Source organism: Rattus rattus, chromosome 4 (assembly GCF_011064425.1).
Source record: "Rattus rattus isolate New Zealand chromosome 4, Rrattus_CSIRO_v1, whole genome shotgun sequence".
NCBI classification, from domain to species: domain Eukaryota; kingdom Metazoa; phylum Chordata; class Mammalia; order Rodentia; family Muridae; genus Rattus; species Rattus rattus.
In genome coordinates, this window is record NC_046157.1 from 175,837,812 (window position 1) to 175,858,578 (window position 20,767).

Sequence of the window (20,767 nt, forward strand, 5' to 3'; positions counted from 1 at the left end):
TTGCACATCTGACGGGTGCAGCAAGGCATTTATACATTTACATTTGACACCTGACCACGTTTCCAGTCTCCATAATATCTTCTCTCCAGATTTAAAAAAATAGTATGCTGATTTCTATAACAAAGCTTTTTTTTCCGTACAAAAATCAAATAATGGCCAACAAGTCACAACAGTGCAATAGGTAGAGGCTAACGAAAAATCGCACCAACAGGTGCTGAAATAAATACTAACTAGGAGTAGACCGGAGCCCTCCTGTGGGTTTGTCGCTCACTTTAGAGTGTGGGATTTGTCTTCAGAGCCACAGGGGACCTCCCTGGGGGCCACTCATCCGACAGTGAAATCCGGTTGCCTAAGAGTCAGGCCTCCCAGACCGCTGGGAGCAGTCGTCCGGGTTAGAGGCAAACACCAGGTGGGGTCAATTACAGTTACGCCTTCCTTCCTTCCGCTCAGTTCTGTCAGAGTCCTTAAGCAGCCCCTTGAGATGACATGGACAGGTGAAAGTTGTGCATGAGAGCATCTACATGGCTTATCCTGGCACAGGTGTGGGTATCCCAGCCCAAGCTAGCAACTGAAGTCACTGTGGAAGGTGACTTTCCTGGAAGGTCAGTGTGGAAAAGGACTGTGGTGTGAGAAGCGTCCTGTGCAACCTCAGGGTCAAGGTGGTCATCTCTGACCACCTCTGAGAAGAGGCCCTTGCTGCTCCCTGGCAGTGAGTGGGTGGCCTGCCCTGCCCAGGCTGGTGGCAGGCTGCATGGTAACCTCCGTCTGCAACCAAACTGGGCCGTCCTGACTCACACTGACAGACCCGGAGCTGGAAAAGCAAAGTGGTACACACAGGGCAGGTACAGGGAACCCCAGCGAGAGCCTTTTTGGCCAGTCAGAGAATATGAGGCAGCTCCCCACTGAACAATCTGCACCAAAAGGTGTGGAAGGCACAAGCAAGAGTGGCCAGGGACCCTGCAGGGCTGGTGAGACCACGAGCGTCCACAAGGCAGGCGCAGAAGTGACCTGGTTTGGTTCCCACCCTTTGATAAGAAAGAGATCCTGATTCTGCTGTGATTTAAACAACAACAAAAAAAAGCAAAAAGTTTTTTGGTTTAAAAAGAAGCCACTCAAGGGTTAAAATAGTTATTTTTAACAAAGAAAATTAATTTTCAAATAAGCTGACACTATCTGGAAATGCCTGTGTTCCTGCAAGCCCCCCCACCCCAGTGTCCCCTTCACCCTCCCAGGACCTGAGCCTGGCGGAGTCAGGCGTGTGCAAGAGTGGCGTCTCTGAGAGCCTTCACAGGCGCTGCCCGGCAGGACAGGCAGCGGACTCTCGCTTACAGTATGATGCACAGGGCCCGGGCAGTTCAGATGGGCGTCTCCTTCCGGTCTTTGCTGGGCGAGGGCTTTGCCTGCTCCTTGGCTGCTCTCACCTCGAGGACACCTTCACAGGGCAGTGGGCCTGTGCCCCCTCGCCTCTCGGGCTCCTCCTCCTCCTGGAGCTGCTGCTCAGACTTGGCTCGCTGCATCTGGAGCAGCCGGAGCTGCACTCGGAGCTCAACAATGGCCTCCCGCTCTTCATGGACTGCCTGGTTCAAGTGATTGTTCTTTATCTGAAAGAATGAGAGGGAAGGCAGGTACCACTTAAGCAAGGTCAGACGGACGAGGAATCAGGGCAGAAGAACACAGGACAGGCTGCAAGCAAGGGTCTAGTTCTACTTCAGACGACCTGACTGGTGCAGCACAAGACAGGAAGACAAATAAATACCACTGGAGGCCTAGTGACAAAGCAGTAAACACACTTAGAAAACAAGGCACCGACAGAACCACTGCTGACTAAGTACAGGCCTCAATGGCTTCTTTCCTCACCCTGGTTTCTGAGAAGCCCACCAGGGAGTAACACGGGTAATTTTAACAGCACTGAGGAGAGGGAATGAGAGCGGGGATAAAAGCTGAGACCGTTTTCTCTCTGTAAAATCTGTCCTTGTGTGCTGTGCTCGCTCAGCAGTAATTTGTACAGCGACCACCCAGCCATCGGAATGCCCTCTTCTTCATCAGTATTTCCCAGCATCCTCAGCAGCCGGGTGTGCCCTCTAACGAGACCTTTGCTCCAATGAAGTGAGCACAGGCACGAGCCCCACTGCCTACTCAGTGTAACACTGGGTGTGCCTTGACCCTTTTCTCCCCTACTGAGAATGTGGCAAGATTCAGGGCAGCCGCTTTGGCCCAAGCAGAAAAAGCTGTGTTAATGGGCCTACACATTATGCACAACAAAACACTACACAATTCTGCCGTCTGACTTTCTGTTCAGGAAAGCGAGAGCAAACTAAGGCACCCATGTGTCTTCTCCAGGGCAGAACTCCCAGCATCCCTGTCTTACTCACACGAGCTTCCTTTTCTGATTTTGTTTTTCAAGACAAGGTCTCAACTCTATCGACCAGGCTAGCCTCAAACTCAGAGCTCCACCTGCCTCTTGCTTCCCGAGTGCTGGGATCACTCAATGGGTGCGGGTGCGGATACATGGCTGGGTGCATGTGAAGGGAGCTGGCTTCAGTCCAGATCCTCAGGCCGCACTGCCTCCACCTGCTGGGCCATGTCACTGGATCCCTACCTGCTTCTTCCCCAGGAGAGCCATCTGCTACAAGTGTTAAGAGCATCACTGCCCCTCACTCGGCCCACCCTCCCAACAGTGGACAGCAGCGGTGGACAATTCTTAAAATACTATTTTTATTTAATGTGCATTGGTGTTTTACCTTCATGCGTGTCTGTGTGAGGGTGTTGGATCCCCTGGAACTGGAGTTACAGACGGTTGTGAGCTGCCATGTGGGTGCTGGGAACTGAACCTGGTCCTCTGGAAGAGCAGCCAGTGCTTTAACTGCTGAGCCATCGCTCCGGCAACAATAGTTTTCCTATCTTTTTGCTGTGATTTTTCAAGCCCTGACTGTCCTAGAACTCACTCTGTAGACCAAGCTGGCCGACAACTCAGAAACGCCTACCTTTGCTTCCTGAGCCGCCATGCCCAGCCACTGTGCAACTCTAGACTCCCCTGTGCACTTGCCTGGCAGTTGAGTGAACATGGATGAAGCAAAGGCGTCCTGTTCACCCAGTCGTCCTCACAGGAGACAATGTGACAATGTTTTATTTGGGATGAGAAAGGAAATTACTTGGACAGTGTTTCCTTCTCAGTGGAGCTTCCCTGGCATTTGGTCACATCTGCTGCTCTGTGGGGCAAGGACTACAAGACAACTGTCCCTCAGTTTACAATGGGCCAATTCAAGGGACTCACTTTCTCCACTGCAAGGCCACGGAGGTCTGTGGCCAGGCACCATTCAGCTTTTATAGGCTCACTTATACACAAGGCTAGACGGCCTAGAGCACACACCCCATCCTGGTAAGAATGCTCTCTCTCAGGGGGCTGGAGAGACAGCTCAGTGACTGACTGCACTTGACTTGAGAGCACTGACTGCCAGAGGTCCTGAGTTCAGCTCCCAGCAACCACATGGTGGCTCACAACCATCTGTAATGGGATCTGACGCCCTCTTCTGGTGTGTCTGAAGACAGTGATAGTGTTCTCATATACATAAAATCTTTAAAAAAAAAACAAAAAACAAAAAACAAGGTCCTTGAATTCTCCTCCACAAGTCTCCAGCAGGAAAATAGGTGGTTTGTGGTCAAGAACACTTGAAGTTGCTGATTCCTGGGTACTGTCCCCCAGACTTACTTCTAACTCTTCATTCTGCCTCTGTAAGTCTTCCAGAATGATCTGCAGCTCCTCCTCATCCTCGCTCTCGCTCTCGCTGTCAGAGGAGTACTCCTCTGTCTCGCTGCGGCCATGCTGGCGACTGTGTGGAGACAAGGGAGCGTTATGGAGTACTCAGAGGCCAGCTAGAGAAGCTACCTGACCCAAGGCTGTGTAAGACCTTGTAAGGAGCCCACAGGGACTGACATTCAGAAGCCCAGTTCTTTTATAGGAATGGCTAAAACACTGGTTCTCGACCTGTGGGTCTCAAACAACCCTTTCCCAGCGGTCGCCTAAGACCATCCAGCTGCATATCAGTATTTACATTATGATTCATAACAGTAGCAAAATTGCAATTATGAAATAGCAGAGCAAATAATGCTATGGCTGGAGTCACCACAACGTGAGGAACTGTTGAAGGCTTGGCGTATTAGGAAGTTGAGAACTACTGACTAAAACAGCTCTGCTCATGTAAACCACAACATGGCTGAACCTTCCAGCCCCATGTGCCCTGTACCTCTGGATCTCCGCAATCTCAGCTCGGAGGCGGTCGATCTCTTCTTTCTCCGAGGCGATCTGACGACGCAGAAACTGCTCCATGGCCAGGAGCTCCTCCTGCTCAGTCAGGATCTCATTCTCCTGAAACAGTGATAGCGGCTCAGTGTGGACAGGGTTACCACCTCCACCGTGCTATTGTCTCGGAATCAGGAAAAGCTGCCCAGCCATGTTGAGAGAATGTTTAGACAAACGCACATAACGCCAACGAAACGCACACGAGAACTGCTGCTGCTCTCACAGGCTCCTGTGAGCTGGCCACCCAAGGCAAAGGACCAAATGTCAGCATCTGCTTTGGCCTGCTCAGGGCTGGGGAGGCTGCTCGGCGGTTAAGAGCACTTACTCTTCCTCCAGAGGACCCAAGTCCAGCTCCCAGCACCTGCCTCAGGGGCTCACAACCACCTGCTAGAGGAGGATCCAATACCTTCTTCTGGCCCCGCGGGCATCTGAGCATGTGTGTGTGCAACACGACGCATGCACAAGCAAACGTAACCTAAACGCCATCTGCTCTGCTTCCTGTCTCTCAGGATTCAGGGACACAGCGACTTCTCACAGTGTCACTAGGAAAAGGACCAAGAGATGCATGTGTGGCTGGCAGCAATGTCAGGTGCAAGGCAGAGCAGAGAGAAGGAAAGGTTACAGGGTTTCCCTTCCTTCCTCACCGTCCCCAGCCATGCCTTTTGGACAGGTTAACCATTCCTTCCTAAACTGCTTGAGAAGAGCCCCAGGGAGAGAGCCCTGTCTGCACGCCATCTCGGGTCCTCAGGCCTAGAGAACAGTAGAGCAGAGGAGGACTCGGAAGCACAAGCATCAGCAGCTCCCTCCAGACAAGGAGCGCCATGGGCACAGCCCAGGAAGCACTGAAAAGCCCTGAAAGAGGCCGCTTCCCCACGTGCAAACACAGACATTCTTTGTCTGCCCTACGTGTGGATGGAGCTGTATTCCAAGAAACCTCAGGTGGGAACTCTCAAGAAAACAATCTGCAGCTTCTCTCCTCAGAGTTTTTGTTTCTGTTTTTTAAGTCAGGGACATGCCAACAACACAAACTTCTGTGTAGACTCACAGAGACTAGGAAGCCAGACAGAAGGCAGCTTCTTCTCTACACTTAACATCTCAGCACACACAGTACAAGGGTAGGGCCACAGAATAGGAACAAGTTCTTTTGAGCCAGTCCATTACAACTTTGGTTTAAAAAGTCTGTAGTTGAGCTTCTATCTGGAAAGTGAATCCCTTTGGGAAGGGAAAGGTACCTGGGCAAGGAGGATATTTATGACCTCCTCGTTTTCGTTCGTTTCTTCTTTGGAAACATCCTCTTTCGAAAGGCTGGCTATCTCCTGTGCAATCTTGGTCTCACACTCCTGTCAAAGACAACACACGATTTATTGTTCAGCCCACATGTACCACACAGTCAACAAGTGGCCCTCTCAAATTAACAAGATGAAGGAAACCTCGGCGGCGGCGGCAGCGGCGGCGGCGGCGGCGGCAGCAGCAGCAGCAGCAGCAGGGGTCTGTCTGTAATGATGGCTGGACATCTGCTAACCAGGCTTAGAAGGTACTGTAGGTAGGACCAGGCATAGTGGAACAAGAACAGGCCTTTAATCCTAGCACTCAGGAGGCAGAGGTAGGAGGGCCTATGTAAGTTCAAGGCCACCCTGGTTTACATGGTAAGTTCCAGGACAGTCAAGACAACACAGAAAGACCCCATCTCAAAAGGCAAAAACCAAACCAAGCCATCAAAGACTGTAATGTGGGTAGAGACCGCTAGGCGGCTCTGTGGTGGACACTGACTTGCTATCAGAAAGCCAGACAACCTGGGTCCCCTCCCCTCCCCAGGACTCACATGATGCAGAGAACTGATTCCGGCAAGTCCTTCTGACTTCCACAGGTATGCCATGGCACATCCACACCCACCCGCACACTCACACGCAAATAAACGTTTTAAAGTAAGGAAAGAATACAACATGGTCACCTTGGTCTGTGGCTGCACTATGAAAAATGCATAGTTCTGATGAATACGCTCCCTTAGTCTAGACTACATGAGACATCTTGAAGGGAGCTACTGGGGTGTCAATTGTAAGCCTAATTTAACTAATTTTACCAAATACACACAGTCAAGTAGCCACCCCCACCACCCTGTTAGGAAACACCCCGTTGCTACACCGCTGTGGTGCCGGACCCATGGTGCCGGACCCTCTCTATCCCCACAGCCTCTCTCATGTCTCAGGGGAGCTGATCAACAAGTCACTCCTCTAGCTTCACACTTGGCTTTAAGATGCGCCTGTCTACTGTGCTGGCATGAACAGTGGCCGAGTGACAAGCAGCACGCGAACCCCTCAGCTTATGTCCCTCAGCAGCTGCAGGGCTCTGGCTGCTGCTTTCAGCTGTTACGAAGTTGCCAGTGTTTAGTGAAGGCTTAAAGGTTGCTGCTGCTTCCCTTAGAGGATAAATGGCTGTGAGTGGATTTCTGGGTTGTGTGATAAACAATCGTACAGTTAATTTCTGGGAAAGTGACGAGAGGATATCAAGGTTTAATCTGGTGCTAGACTTTGTTCATATTTTCAGTCATTAGTCCACTGAATGATGTCTTTAAGTAAGTTCTCCCTCAAAAGTAAAGCCAGCATGAAGGAACCTGGGTGTATAGCTAAACAATAAGGCAGCAAGGGGAGGGAATGGTCGGGGAGAGATACAACTGGTAAAGGGAAGAAGACAAGACAGCCATCTCTTGTCATACCCCCACACTGCTTCTGAGCTCAATACCAAAGTTCTGTGTGTGTGTGTGTGTGTGTGTGTGTGTACACAAACCTGTATAGTCATGTACTTGTGCACACATGGGTAGAGGCTAGAAGTCATTTGTTGGATGTCATTCCTCAGTCAGTTCTCCGACTTAATTTTGAGTCATGGAGTCCTCTGCACTGGCTGGCCTTCAAGCCCAGGGCCCTCCTGCCTCTGCTGTTCCAGTGCTGATCATAGGCATAAGCCATGACACAAGCACATAACTCCTAGGTGTGAGTGCTGTGGACTGAATTCTGTTCCTTACTTTTGCCAAAGCAGGCACTTCACCAACTAAGCCATCTATCTCCACAGCCGTGGGCCTTTGATAACAGACACACAACTAAGAGACACAAAGGCAAACATCTACCTCTGTCCTATGGCAGGGACCCTTCACGTAGGGCTGCTGGACAGTGCCCTGTGAAACTCAGGCACACGTCCAAAGCCAAGCATGATGTCCTGAGCCTACCATCCAGCACATGCCAGGCAGAGGCAGCAGGATCAAGAGTTCAAGGTCACCCTGACTATAGGTCCAATTTGAGACTACTGGGCCAAATGAGAGCTTATTAAAACAAACATACAAACAAACAAACAAACAAGAGGCCATAAGACAGGAAACAAAGGGCAGACCATTAAGTGAGCTAGAGAGAACAATAATATGAAAGGCTTCCTTCTCAGGCTACACATCCTGAAAACTGGGTGCGGTTATGAACTTAGACTTGTCCCCTCAACAAGCACTCTAACCTCAAAGCAAAAGGCCTTAGGTGCCTGTCGCCTCAATAACCCACTACTCCACTCTCCAGGTCTGAGAGGTGCTAACTAGTGTCTGTCTGCAGGCTGTGCTACTCAAATCTGCTGCTGGATCTGCATGTGGCTTGTAAGACCTTTCAGGGTGTGGAGCTTAGCTTTATGGCTGAAAAACTGAGTCCAAACGCAAGCTTTACACACCAAACTATCATAAAACCAAAAGTGGGCCTTGTGCCCTCCCAGCACAGCAGCAGGCCACAAGGTAAAGTCTCTACAGTAGAAGCCCTCCTGGGCATTCAAGCCCTGAATTTCCATTCAAAACTCAAATTTCTGAGCAGTCTCTCTCCAGAGGTCTCTCGCCCTTACAAAGCTCTGTTCAGACACAAAGCAGGCAGAAATAATAAAAGAGATCAATTTGTAATTAAAAAAAGAAAATTCTTCCTAAACTTAATTTGATTTATACCATGCTAAAGTATGAATGACACAGAACAAGAAACATTTGTGTGAATAAATTTCCCACCAGAGAATTTAATGCCAACAGACAGGTATGCTCCTTTTAGAAGAAATAACATACAGCAGTGTATAGAGGGCTCGGCCACACTCCCTGCAGATTTAAGATATAAAGGATATAAGAGAATGACTCACTTGTCTTTTAGCTTCCCTCAGCTTTCTCTTGAGGGCAGTCAGAATCCTCTGTACTTCCCATAATCTTTCTTCTTTAGATAAGTCCTTTATCCCGCCCTGCAGATCTCGATGTAAACAGTTCAAAAGGAACTCCTAGATAAGAAAAAGACACAGAAGATGCCGGTCTCATTATCGGACAGCAGCTCACAGTTTTCATGCTGCATAGCAACAGCAACAACACCCCCCCTCTGCCGACCTCGTGCGCTCTCCCATTGGCGATACGGGGAATTAGACCCTCATTCCATTATTTCTGGTGGGTGAGTAGTAATTCACCCACATTTTTGTTCTCCCTTTCCTCCTCACAGTAACTGATAAGTAGAGCTCGCCCAACAAGAAAAAACAGGCATGATAATAGTCACACAAGGCTATCAACCGCCTCAAGGTTTTACTCAAGTCTTAAATTTCTTACCAGTCAGTCTGTCTCTCCACCCCCAACACACACAAACACTCATACACACACACACACACACACACACACACACACACACACACACACACACACGCATATACACACACACACACATGCACGCACACACATTTACTGGGTTTCTTTTAGATATCAAAGCAGTGCAGTGGAAAAGCTCCAGGCTTGAGCTAAACCTTGGTTACATAGTCTAGGAGCTGTGTCACAGAGTAAATGATTAAATATCCCTAATTTCCAGTATCTGAGCTGTGAAGCATGAGGGGTGAGGGCATAGTAGAGCAAACATGTCTGCGATTGGCTGTGGCTGAGTCCTTCCCCTGTGTCATCTCCCACACTCATCCCCTGCGCTGATCCCCTCTAAAATGAGAACACCAAGGTTTAAGGATGTTGAACAATCTGTCTAAAATTAGCATGTCAAGAATGAGCAGGGCTGGAGAGAGGGCTCAGTGGTTAAAAGCACTGTGTGCTCTTCCAGAGGTCCTGAGTTCAATTCTCAGCAACCACATGGTGGCTCACAACCATCTGTAATGAGACCTGGTGTGCACTCATATATAAATTAAAAGAAAAAAGAAAAAAGAAAAGAAAAGAATGAGCAGAGTAGGAATTTAAAGCCTTATGCTATTCCTACCATGGCTGCTCACTTACACCATATGAACTAGAACCAGGTAGAAGTGGGACAAGAAGAGCATGTTCTTCATGCCCATGACAGGAGCAGAGCTCAATGGACAGGTACTTGCATAAGGCCCTGGGTTCCAGCCCCAGCACTGCACAAAACTGGGTATGGTCCCACAACCTCAACACACAAGAGTCATGGACTACACACAGGAACAGCTCCCTACTCCCTAAGCTAGGGTTCACCAACCTATTCCATAGCCCTTTGTGGGCAGCACAGAAGCAGGCAGGGAGGGGTGAGGACAGGGAGGGGCAGAGAAGGGGCAGGGAAGGGGGCAGGGAAGGGGCAGGCAGGGCAGCACACACCTGTCTCCTGATCTCTTCCTTGATGCCTGCTTGGGTCTCTGGCAGTGTAGGCATTGTGGCCATGTTGGACCAACGCAGAGGTCTTGTAACTTGCTTCAGGACCACGGTGCCAAAGAGCTCTTGCACATGTGTGAAAAGCACATACAGGACCCGATTGCTGATCTGCAGAAAACAGATTTAGTGTTGCCTAAGACCATGGAAGTGACCTCTTACCTACCTTTATCAATCACACTGTGCATTAATTCTGGATGCCATGACATCTCTATGGGAGGGACCAAAGATGCTTCACTAATTATCAATTTAAGAGCACATGAAAGCCCTGCTTAAGTCAGGTTCTCTAGTACCAGAAGGGAAGAGCAGTAAAGGACACGAAACGCAGTGCCACTGATGTGCACTCTCCCGTCGTCACCCACTAACTGGACTTAAATACCTACTGGTCATTTCCTATGTACTCTGAGAGCTTCTGTACACACAGTGACCTTCTGAAGAGGTTGGCACCTCTCCGGCACACATGCAGCACCAGGCTCCAGGATGTCCCCGTACTGGGAAGCCAGAGCTGCAGGATGGCTGAACAACCAAGAGAGGACATTTCCAAGGGTTCAGACTCCCTTGTTCTTGGAGCTTCTGTTGAACAAGCACTCAGGTTATGGCAACACTGAGTAACAATGCAGCACTGACCAAATTCCAAATCCAGGCTAACAAAAATGATCATAATATTTGAGAAATATGAGAAAGTTTTTAAAATATTAACTAATAACTAATGAAAATATCTTTAGCAAAAGAAAGTATCCTCTTATAATAGAAACAATGACATATGGTCAGGACCCCACATACTAACCAAAAAGAGGGCTTTAATTAAATATTAGAGTGGTGCACACCTTGGGAGGAAGAGGCAGGAGGATATCTGAGTGGGTTCAAGATTAGCCTGGTCTGCAGAGTGAGTTCTAGGACAGCCAGGGTTACATAGAGAAAACAAACAAACAAACAAAAAAACAAACAACAACAAAACAGAGTCACTGTCTCCCCCCCTCCCCGACACATAGAATATCAGCTCTTCTAAAGTCTGTCTTTGAGGAGTCAACTGAGTAGAGTGTGACACAGGCACCGTAGGCCAGGAAGATAGCGTTCGTCATGCAAACATAGAGACCTGAGTTCAATATCCCTAATTCACCTTAAAAAAAGTGTTGGGCATGGTTGTGCACACCTATAATCCCAGCCAGGGCAGGGTCCCTGAAGCTTGCCTGTCAGCGAGGGACCCTATGTAAGAAGAAAGGTGGACGGTTGGTGCCTAAGGAACAGGAACAATGTTGTCCTATGACCACCACATAAACATGCATACATCTACATGTATGGCTACACACATGCAATTCCCACATACAAACATGAACACACATATACAATAGGATGCCAGACATGCATGTGAGTAAAACGAAAACACAAGCAATGTTCCACTTAACTCCCTAACTGACTTCTCAGACTAAGAGGCACTACAGCACCTCTCTCGGGATCCATCGTACAGGTGAAGTCCTCAGTCAGACCTGCCAAGCAAACACCACAGCCCTTCGTGCTTGATCCAAGCGGGTAGCACATTCACACTCCACAACTAAGCAAAGGACAACCATGCTCCTATCTCTCCATGCTGGCACTGCCCACACATGGACAGAGAAGATCTGTGCTCAGGCTGACGCAATATCCCCCTTGGACTCACTGTTTTATCTGCAAGTCAGCCACAGACGTGTTCTCTAATTTCCCAGTAACAGCACCAAAAGATTGTGTGTGGACAGGACCCGAACCCGGACGGTTACACCGAGTGCGTGTGGCAGCACCGTACCTGGACGGTTGGGCTCAGCACTATGGAGATGTTCTGGATGTTCATCTTGGTTTCCAGCTCCTTCGCGATGACGTGGTCCATGTGCACAATGAGCCAGGAGAGCAGAAGGTGGTTATACTCCGGCAGTTCCCTGAGCAAGCGCTGGAACTCCTGCACTTTCTCCGTCTCTGTGGTCCTCCCACAAGCCTCTTCAAATCGGGGCATAAGCTCTTTGGTAAGCAAATTCTCGGGAAGGTCTCGCAGATACTGCTTCAGCAAGCTGGCTACAGTGTTAGGTTCATACTCCTCCAAGTTGGGAGACTCCTCTCGGTCATAGGCTGCTTTCAGCTCATCTACCTTTGATTTGATTCCTTAAAATATTAAATTTAGGAGAGAGAGAATACCAGAATCAGACGCCCTTCCCCCACCACACACACACCTGCCGCAGACACAGGAGCCAGGCTAGGGCATGTGCCTGTGACCTCAGCAGCACTAGAGGCTGAGGCAGGAGGACTGCTGCCAGTTCAAGTCGGCCAGCCTGGGCTACAGTGAGGCCCTTCTCAGAACTAAGCTCAAATCCTCCTGGTAGAATCCGTGTCTGCAGATGAGTCACAGAACTCTCTATGAACACGGCACATAAAACCACAGCTGGAAACTTAACATTCCCAGAAACCATGGAATATTAAGAAAATGTTTAATCCAGGAAAAAATTTAAATATAATGTCAGCTAGATGAAAATTCAGGGGGAAATGAAGCTATAATCTGAGCACATACACTATGCACAGAGAGCCAAGTTCCTGAGACCTCGAGACGGACACCCGAAAATGCAACTGTCACATGCAGCCGTTACCAGCTGTTTCTCTGTAAATAAGTTATTCCAAATGCAGAACTAAGTTTCCTAGCATAACAAGCTTGTGGAAAACTCTTCTGTATTATATAACACCCACCTAATTTCTATTTTCAAGTTTGAATTCTTTTTTGGTTTTGGTTTTGGTTTTGGTTTTAGAGACCAGGTTTCTCTGTGTAGCCCTTGCTGTCCTGGAACTCCCTCTACACGAGGCTGGCCTTGAACTCAGAGAGACTAGCTGGCCTCTGCCTCCTCAGTTCTGGCATTAAAGGCATGTGCCACCACTGCCTGGCCTAAAGTCTGAATTCTTTAAGTGCTTCTTAATCTGAACCAAACCAAGCTAGAGCAAGAAAATAAAGTCAAGCTTCTAAAATACAACCATTTGGTTTTCATATTTGAGTGGAAAACACATGAATCCAACACACCAAGTGCACGCTTTTCAAACATCTTATGAGACTTCTGTCTTCAGTCCCATCTTTTAAGTGACATAATCCAGTGACAGTAATCAAAACAGCTGCTTCTTTTAAACTTAAAACTACAGACCAACTACATACAACTACAAATTAAGTCTACTGTAAACTGTCATCTCATCTGAACATCTTTTTTTTTTTTTTAAGATTTATTTATTCTATATAAGTACACTGTAGCTGTCTTCAGACACCAGAAGAGGGCATCAGATCTCATTACAGATGGTTGTGAGCCACCATGTGGTTGCTGGGAATTGAACTCAGGACCTCTGGAAGAGCAGTCAATGCTCTTAACCGCTGAGCCATCTCTCCAGCCCTCATCTGAACATCTTAATATAATGCTAATATTTGAAATGATACTCCCATCTTATGTACAAACCTTCAATGAATGGCATTATTAAAAATCTGTACCTTATCTAGATTAACAAGTCTTATTTTGGTGATCTTTATTTTAAGATAGAAAAATTTCCATTTTCTTTTTTATGACAATCTGAATAAAACAAGATTAACAACAACTGTCCTGACACTTCAGTCATTCTCTTGCCCTCCTTGTCCCACCAGCTCTTGTCCCCTCACTCTCCTGCTGTGTTGTTGATCATGGCTTCTGCAGATAACACCTCACTATGTGGCCCAAGCTGGCCTTAAACTCACCATGGAGCCCAGGCTAGCCTCAAACTCACAATCCTCCTGCCTCCTGAGTGCTAGAGGTATGAGTGTTCTCCACCATCCACCTTCCATTTGTGTGACTTATAAAACATTTACTACTCCACCACAGACAACCAAAACAGGTTGTCAGTATTATTAAAATGTTTGTCGTTGGGGTTGGGGATTCAGCTCAGTGGTAGAGCGCTTGCCTAGCAAGTGCAAGGCACTGGGTTCGGTCCCCAGCTCCGAAAAAAAAAAGAAGAAAAAAAAAAAAGTTTGTCTTTTAAAAAGTGGAATCTTCACAAGGAATTCCAGTGAGAAATAGAGTAGTATAAAAGTAATTTAATGTAGAAAATATTATGAAGCAAATACAGATGATATTTAGATTGTCCTTCACACTAGCATTTGTTTGCCTTTTCACTTATCTATAGGTGTATACAGGTATCTATAGGTGTATACAGGTATCTATAGGTATATAGAGGTGTTCTGCCTCGTATGTCTGTGCACGAGTGCAGGCCTGGTGTCCAGAGACCACAGAGGGTGTCAGAGCCCCTGGACTAGATTACAGATAGTTGTGAACTGCTATGAGGGTGCTGGGAATTGAAGCCGGGTACTCTGGAAAAGCAACCCCTGCTCTTAACTGCCAAGATATCTCTCCGGCCCCTTTCATATTTGTTTTTAAATTGGAACGGATATAAATGAGAACCAAACATCTCCAGAAAAAAAGGTGTCATCTAATTGGCACCAAATAGCAAGGCCAGGGTTGGGGGCTGGGATGTCTGAGTGACGGAGCCCTTGCCTCACATGAACATGGGCCTGGGTCAAATCCCATACAGACAAGGAGGGCAGAGGGGAGACACAGCTACACAGGCAGTGTGCCATGCTGGCTGTCAGTCAGTGTGGAAACAACTACTGAGCGCTCGCTCTCACAAAAAAGAGACATTCTACTAGGAATGATGAGGTTCTCCAAAACACACAAATATCAAAATAGATCAGAAATGAAAGAATTCTTTGAACAAACCTACAGAAAATTTTCAAAGAAACTTTCATTCCTTCCTAAAGTCTTCATACTTATCAAGATCAAGTGGGGAAAACAGCTTCTATCACTGTATAAATCTTCAAAACTCAATACATAAAAATTCCAAACTTGTAGGTTTGAGTTTAATATTATAAAGTAGAAACCATGAAGCATTTTATCTACTGGGCCATATAAATATTACCCCAACTATCAAATCTATTTGCCAGAAAGGATATAAACCAATTAAATGGAGAACTTGCTGAATCTTTCTCGTGTTCTAACGTGTATGACATACCTGTTGCCATGAGAGAAATGTGATTGGAGCACTTCATGAGAAATAACTCTGAGAATGTAATGCCACCCAGCTTGGAACCTGAATCCCAAGTTATCACATGACTCATGCTGCTTTTGAAGAAGCCTTGGTACTTCTAAATAACTTAGACATTGCTTAGTTTTAGATTCCCAGGATGAACTACAATTCCCTGTATAAACTGTGTAAGGATGAACTGATCGTCCGTTTCACTGACATCTGCAACAGCTGTATGTGGCTGACAGGAACATTCATTCACGTCTGGCCCAGCCCTCCAGAGCTCAACACTCTGTGTCTTTAGTCACGCTAAGGAAGCACATCACAAGGCTGTCACTAGCTATCTCTTGGCGAGAAGCTTCCTTCGCAGAGCTCTCAGCCTCCCCAACACCTAGGCTTGGAAAGATGCTGAGACCAGACTCGGCAACCAGCCTGCTCACAACCCACATGCTCCGCTCTGCCCTGCTGCTGCCAGCTGTGAACGACTCGGGAGTAAATCCTTATGTACAGCAACTACATGAAGACCAACCACGATGGAGGCGGTTATACAGGGACCAGCAAGTGATTACGCTTTAGGATCCACGCCAGAATGTCCTCACGAGTTAGCATTCTTTAGGAAGTAAAGTGAAGTTAATTTTTTAAAACTGCCAAGCAAAATGCACTCCCCATACCTGACACTCGGTAGATGCCTTCACACTTCATGCCGTGCTGCTCCATGTAGTCCACGCACTCTCGGAAGACGGCTGGCAGCCGGATGCCATCGTACATCATGGTCCTCTCTACTGCGTCAGCCAAGGGAACGCCGAAAATGGGTCTGAGACTCGGGGCGTCCGTCTGAGGCACCTCTGGCTCCTGAGTTGGCTTCTTTTTCTTCTTCTTCTCTTTCCACTGTTTAACAACATCGGCTGCCGTCAAGTCTTTAGATTTCTTTTCTTTATGCTTTTCCTCTTTGTGCTTTTCCTCTTTATGCTTTTCTTCTTTGGGCTTTTCTTTGATTTTAAAATCCTTTTCCTTCTTTTTAGAGAAACTGGGCTTTTTGAACACATGGATGCCCTTGGACCTCTTCATCTTGGAAGGACTTTCAGCCTCATCTCCAGAGCTGTCTTCCTGGAAGGCAGCGTAGCCTTCAGCTGCCAAGGAAATGCAGTTTAAATTGTGATTAGTGTCAGTGTCACAAGCTTCCTACAAGGGAAACAAAAAAGGTGCTACCGGGCAGTACCTAGCTATCCAGCCTCTTGGGCCTCCAGAAAAACCATCAAAAAAAAACAAAAAAAAAAAAACAAAAAAAAACAACGGTGTAGTAACACTTAATGAGCACAAGAGGGCAACAGACAGCAGCTCTGGTTGCAATATCAATGTTAAAGAGGAAAGAAGTTTATTATATTACATCCATAATGCATATTACACAGTACATGAATGCAAACTGAGTTCTGAGAAACTAAGGATGAACACACATGAAACACTAAATGCAGAGGACTAATGAGATGAATCCTAGGAAACAGACATGGGGCCAGTGCCCAGCCATCCTTGGCCTTTGACGAAGCACATTACAAACTGCACGACTGTTTCTGTGCTCCCACTACTTCTTTAGGACCCCTGCTCGCCCACCATCACTTGCCTTTCTGAAGCATGGGCCACAGCCTCCTTTAGACTGAAGGCTGAACGTAATCGTTACCTCATTTGGCTGACATATTAGAAGCCACTTTTGTATTCTGACAAAGACATTAATTGCCTTAACATCAACTCAGAGCTACCAGTCTGTAGCACAACGTCACTGTGCCCTCCCTGTGTAGAGGACCCATGCGTTACTCAAACGCTGACTTCTCTGTCCCCATATCTGGTTGCAATCCAGACGTGGCACTGTAATGCTTACTCTAAGAATCTCCAGTCTTCATGTTATGTCAACAGTGCTCCTCATTTGTCAATAGAAGCTGATCAGGCAACGGCTGCACAGAGGAGAGAATGGGGGGAGAGGAAGGGGAGGAAGGAGGAGAGGAAGAAGGAGGGAAGGGGAGAGGAAGGAGGAGGGGAAGGAGGGGAGAGGAAGGAGGGGAAGGGAGAAGGAGGAGGAAGGAGGGGAGAGGAAGGAAGAGGGAAGGGAAAAGAGGAGGAAGGGAGGGGGAGGAGGAGGGGGGGGAGGGAAGGGAGAAGGAGGAGGAAGGGTGGGGGAGAGGAAGGGGAGGGGAAGGAGGAGGACGGGGAAAGGGAGGGGAACGCCAGACCAATACTAACATGCAGTGTCCCAGGGGTATTGGCTGGGAGGCAGCCAGATTAGCTTAGAGGATTAATAACTGCTCAGCCGTTGTGCTGTAAATCTTGATTAAATAAATCGTATAGTCTGTCTCATTTATTTGGGAGCTAGTCAGGATAGACTAACTATTCTTCATGTAAAGATAATTTGCATATGTAATGTAAAGAATAAAAATTATCACTTTAAACTGCACGGACACCACATTTGGTTTGCTTTTAGGAATGAGTCTCACTATGGTACCCAGGCTGGCTTAAACTGGCCACAGGCCATGCTTCTGTATCGGCCTCCACAGTAGCTCAACTATAAACATGCATGCAACGATGCACTTGGCGTCTGTCTCTCTCTCCTTCCTTCCCTCCCTCCCTCCCCTTTGTCTGGCTCCTTCCTTCCTTTCTACCTGCCTGCCTGCCTGCCTATTTTAGACAAGGTCTCTCTATTGCTCTGACTGTCCTGGAACTCAGACTGACCTTGAACTCAAAGAGCTCTTCCTGCCTCTCTGCCTTCCAAGTAATTAGATGTGTGGGCTACTCCTTACTATGATGTGTGTGTGTGTGTGTGTGTGTGTGTGTGTGTGTGTGTGTGTGTGTGTGTGTGTGTGTGTGTGTCCTCAGTGTTCACTACACAAGAGGCTTCAGGCCCCTGGAGCCAGGGTTAGGTGGTTACGAGGTTACGGATCCTCGGGAGGACAGCAAGCACTCTGAAGCACTGAGCTTTCCCTCCAGCCCCACTTTGCTGTTTTAATACTCCAACCGCCTACTGTTCTCAGTAGAGCTGTCATACAAGTTACTTTATAAAATAGTTCCCAAATTATTTTTTAACTTAAAACACCATAAACCTTTAGGTCAAGCTGGGTGGCGGTGGCACATGCCTTAGTTCCAGCACCTCGGAGGCAGAGGCAGGCCAACCTCTCTCTGAGTTGAGGCTGGCCTGGTCTACAGGACAGCCAAGACTACACAGAAAAACCCTGTCTTGAAAACCAAACCAACCAACCACTTTCATTTTCTTAAGCTCCCACAGGTAGTGTCTGTGATGAAAGCGGTGAACTCTGAGGACAAGAATGGAGAGTCCAGGGGTTGGGGATTTAGCTCAGTGGTAGAGTGTTTGCCCAGCGCAAGGCCCTGGGTTGGGTCCCGGCTCCAAAAAAAAAAGAAAAAAAAAAAAAAAAAAAAAAAAAAAAAAAAAGAATGGAGAGTCCAGGCCCTGCGGTGGCCACAGCCCAAGCTACACCAAGTGTTTGTGAGATCTGTGACTTCCCAGGCAATTAAGTCTAACGTACTATGACATTCTTAAAAGCAATACTTGAATCATCCTGTTTGCTTTCAACATAGTAAACAGCTATAATTGGGCAAGCCGCCTTCCCTGGGCAGGGACCCCTGGAAGGAAACACTAAGACAGAGAACTTCTTTCTCAGTTCCAACAGATCTCCCAAAGGACCGTACACCTTTAAAGGGTAAGTAGCCGAGAAATTTCCAATTTCTCCTGTGGATGCGTCATTCGGAACTTTTAAAATACAGCCTGGGAAGCTTACTCTCCTGGAAATTTGGGGTCTTTGTGACACAGACAAATTAAGAAACCAAGACATGAAGAACAGAAAATGGCAAGTGCCTAGATACGTCCAGAAGACAGTGGGAGCCTGCGGTTAGAGCGGAAGTCATCGTCTAAGATGCATCGAGCTGTGTGCTGGCCCACACCGAGACCCCTCAAGAGACCAAGGCAGGAGAGGATTGTATCGAAAGCGCAGAGAAATTGGCACTTACTCCTTTTCTCCTTTTTCTTAAATTTTCCTTTTTTCTTTCCATGGTCTTTCTCATCATCTGACACGATATCAGGAGGCTCGTGGAGGATGTCATGGGGAGGCGAAGGCTCACCCGTCCGGTACAATCCAGGAAATTTTGTAGGGCTGATCTCCTCGGAGCTGGGGGTCCGGGTCAGCCCGCTGCCGTGCTCGGCCCTGCGGTGTTCACTAGGGCTGCTGGTGGGGGGCAGGAAGCACTCGGTCATGCTGAAGCCCTGAGGAGGAAGGGAAGTGGTCTTCTGTTACCTATCCATTACACCTGCAGGGAAGAGAACACCTGCAGTCAGCACACATGATCAGAGGCAAAACCATCATCAACGCTCAGCAACGAACCCTGCATTCATTCACAGACAATCCACCCACCCCACGTGACCTTACTATCACAAGTTACACTCCAGGAATACATACTTCAGTCCTCAGGAGCCTGAAGCAAGCACTGGGCCTCACGCACTGGGCCTCACGCACTGGGCCTCACGCACTGGGCAGGCACACCAGAAGAAAATCAGGAGTCTCAAGGGAGATACAAGCACCTGTAATCCCAGCATCAGACTGACTGCAAGTCTGAGGCCAACCTGAGCAACATAACACGCTTCAGGCTATCCTGGGCTACAGAATGAGATCCAGTCCCAAACAAAACGATAATGAGTCCCTTTTAAAAAGAACTCAATCACTGGGTGTGGTGGTGGTGCCTTCAATCCCAGCACTCAGGAGGATGAGGAGTTAGGTCTGTGTGAGTTTGAGGCCAGCATGGTCTAAGATAGACAGATTGACAGACAGATAATAGATCAGATAGACTGATAATAGATAATAGATAACAGATTATATAGATAATAGATACAGAAATAGATAATGATAGATAGGTTTGTATGTATGATATATTTTTTTCTAGGACATCCAGGGTTATGTAGAGAGACCCTTGTCTTTAAAAATATAGATAAAATAAATAAATTAAAAAACTCATCAATATAAAGGCCTCACTCTAAGTTAAAGTGAGATATAAAGATATAAATCTGGGGCTGGAGAGATGGCTCAGTGGTTAAGAGCACTGACTGCTCTTCCAGAGGTCCTGAGTTCAAATCCCAGCAACCACTACATGGGGGCTCACAACCATCTGTAATGAGATCTGATGCCCTCTTCTGGTGTGTCTGAAGGCAGCTACAGTGTACTCATATATAATAAAATAAAATCTTTTAAAAAAAAAAAAGATATAAATCTTAGTATCTGTAAACTGTGCTCCAAAGCAGCCCTTAATAACAAATTACAAAGGTTGTTAAGTATACAACAACAATTTATATATATCACAACTTTATATTTACAATGGCTAAGATGATGTTTAATGGCTCACATAATAGCAGCTCACAGACTGCAATTTTATGTCTTGCGTAATTAGACGGTTCCCATGGCGGGAATCGTGAATCTGATCTGTGCAGCAGTTACACTGAAACAAAGGAGCCTCATTCAACCAACCCTAAACAGGAAGTGGTCTCACCTCAACAGACCAGCATCAAGGTTTAAATTAGTCTTTTCTTTTCCTTACATGGACAATACACAAGCTACCATGTTCAAAAGCTACTCAGAGATGCACACGTGTAACCCCAACCCTCAGAAATCAGAGACAAGGAGAGTCCACAGTTAAGTCAGTCCAGGATGCACAGGGACACACTGTCCCTAAACACAAACATAAAATAAATTCTTTGTAGCTTCTGCTGGCCTGGAATTTGTTATGTAGATCAGGCTGGCCCT

The 20,767-nt window shown here is 47.3% G+C and overlaps 1 protein-coding gene across 1 annotated transcript; it reads right to left on the bottom strand.

The window, feature by feature from the left end:
• Nucleotides 1-1,274: 1,274 nt before the first annotated feature.
• Nucleotides 1,275-20,537, bottom strand: Ralbp1 (ralA binding protein 1). The gene is made up of 10 exons (XM_032901722.1): nt 20,514-20,537; nt 18,987-19,283; nt 15,650-16,108; nt 11,716-12,065; nt 9,885-10,046; nt 8,444-8,575; nt 5,533-5,640; nt 4,245-4,366; nt 3,710-3,830; nt 1,275-1,601 (listed from the first exon to the last, which is right to left on the bottom strand). The coding sequence occupies exons 2-10, from the start codon at nt 19,228-19,230 to the stop codon at nt 1,356-1,358; spliced, it is 1,944 nt and encodes a 647-aa protein (XP_032757613.1). The 5' UTR covers nt 19,231-19,283; nt 20,514-20,537; the 3' UTR covers nt 1,275-1,355.
• Between the last annotated feature and the right edge of the window lie 230 nt (nt 20,538-20,767).

Excerpts from the sequence above, each read along its gene's own strand:
- Ralbp1 (XM_032901722.1), bottom strand. The coding sequence starts at position 19,230 with ATGACCGAGTGCTTCCTGCCCCCCACCAGCAGCCCTAGTGAACACCGC. Across the intron at positions 8,576-9,884 it reads AGGAAGAGATCAGGAGACAG|GAGTTCCTTTTGAACTGTTT; the intron begins GTGTGTGCTGCC and ends TTTCTTATCTAG. Across the intron at positions 5,641-8,443 it reads TGAGGGAAGCTAAAAGACAA|GAGTGTGAGACCAAGATTGC; the intron begins GTGAGTCATTCT and ends TGTCTTTGACAG.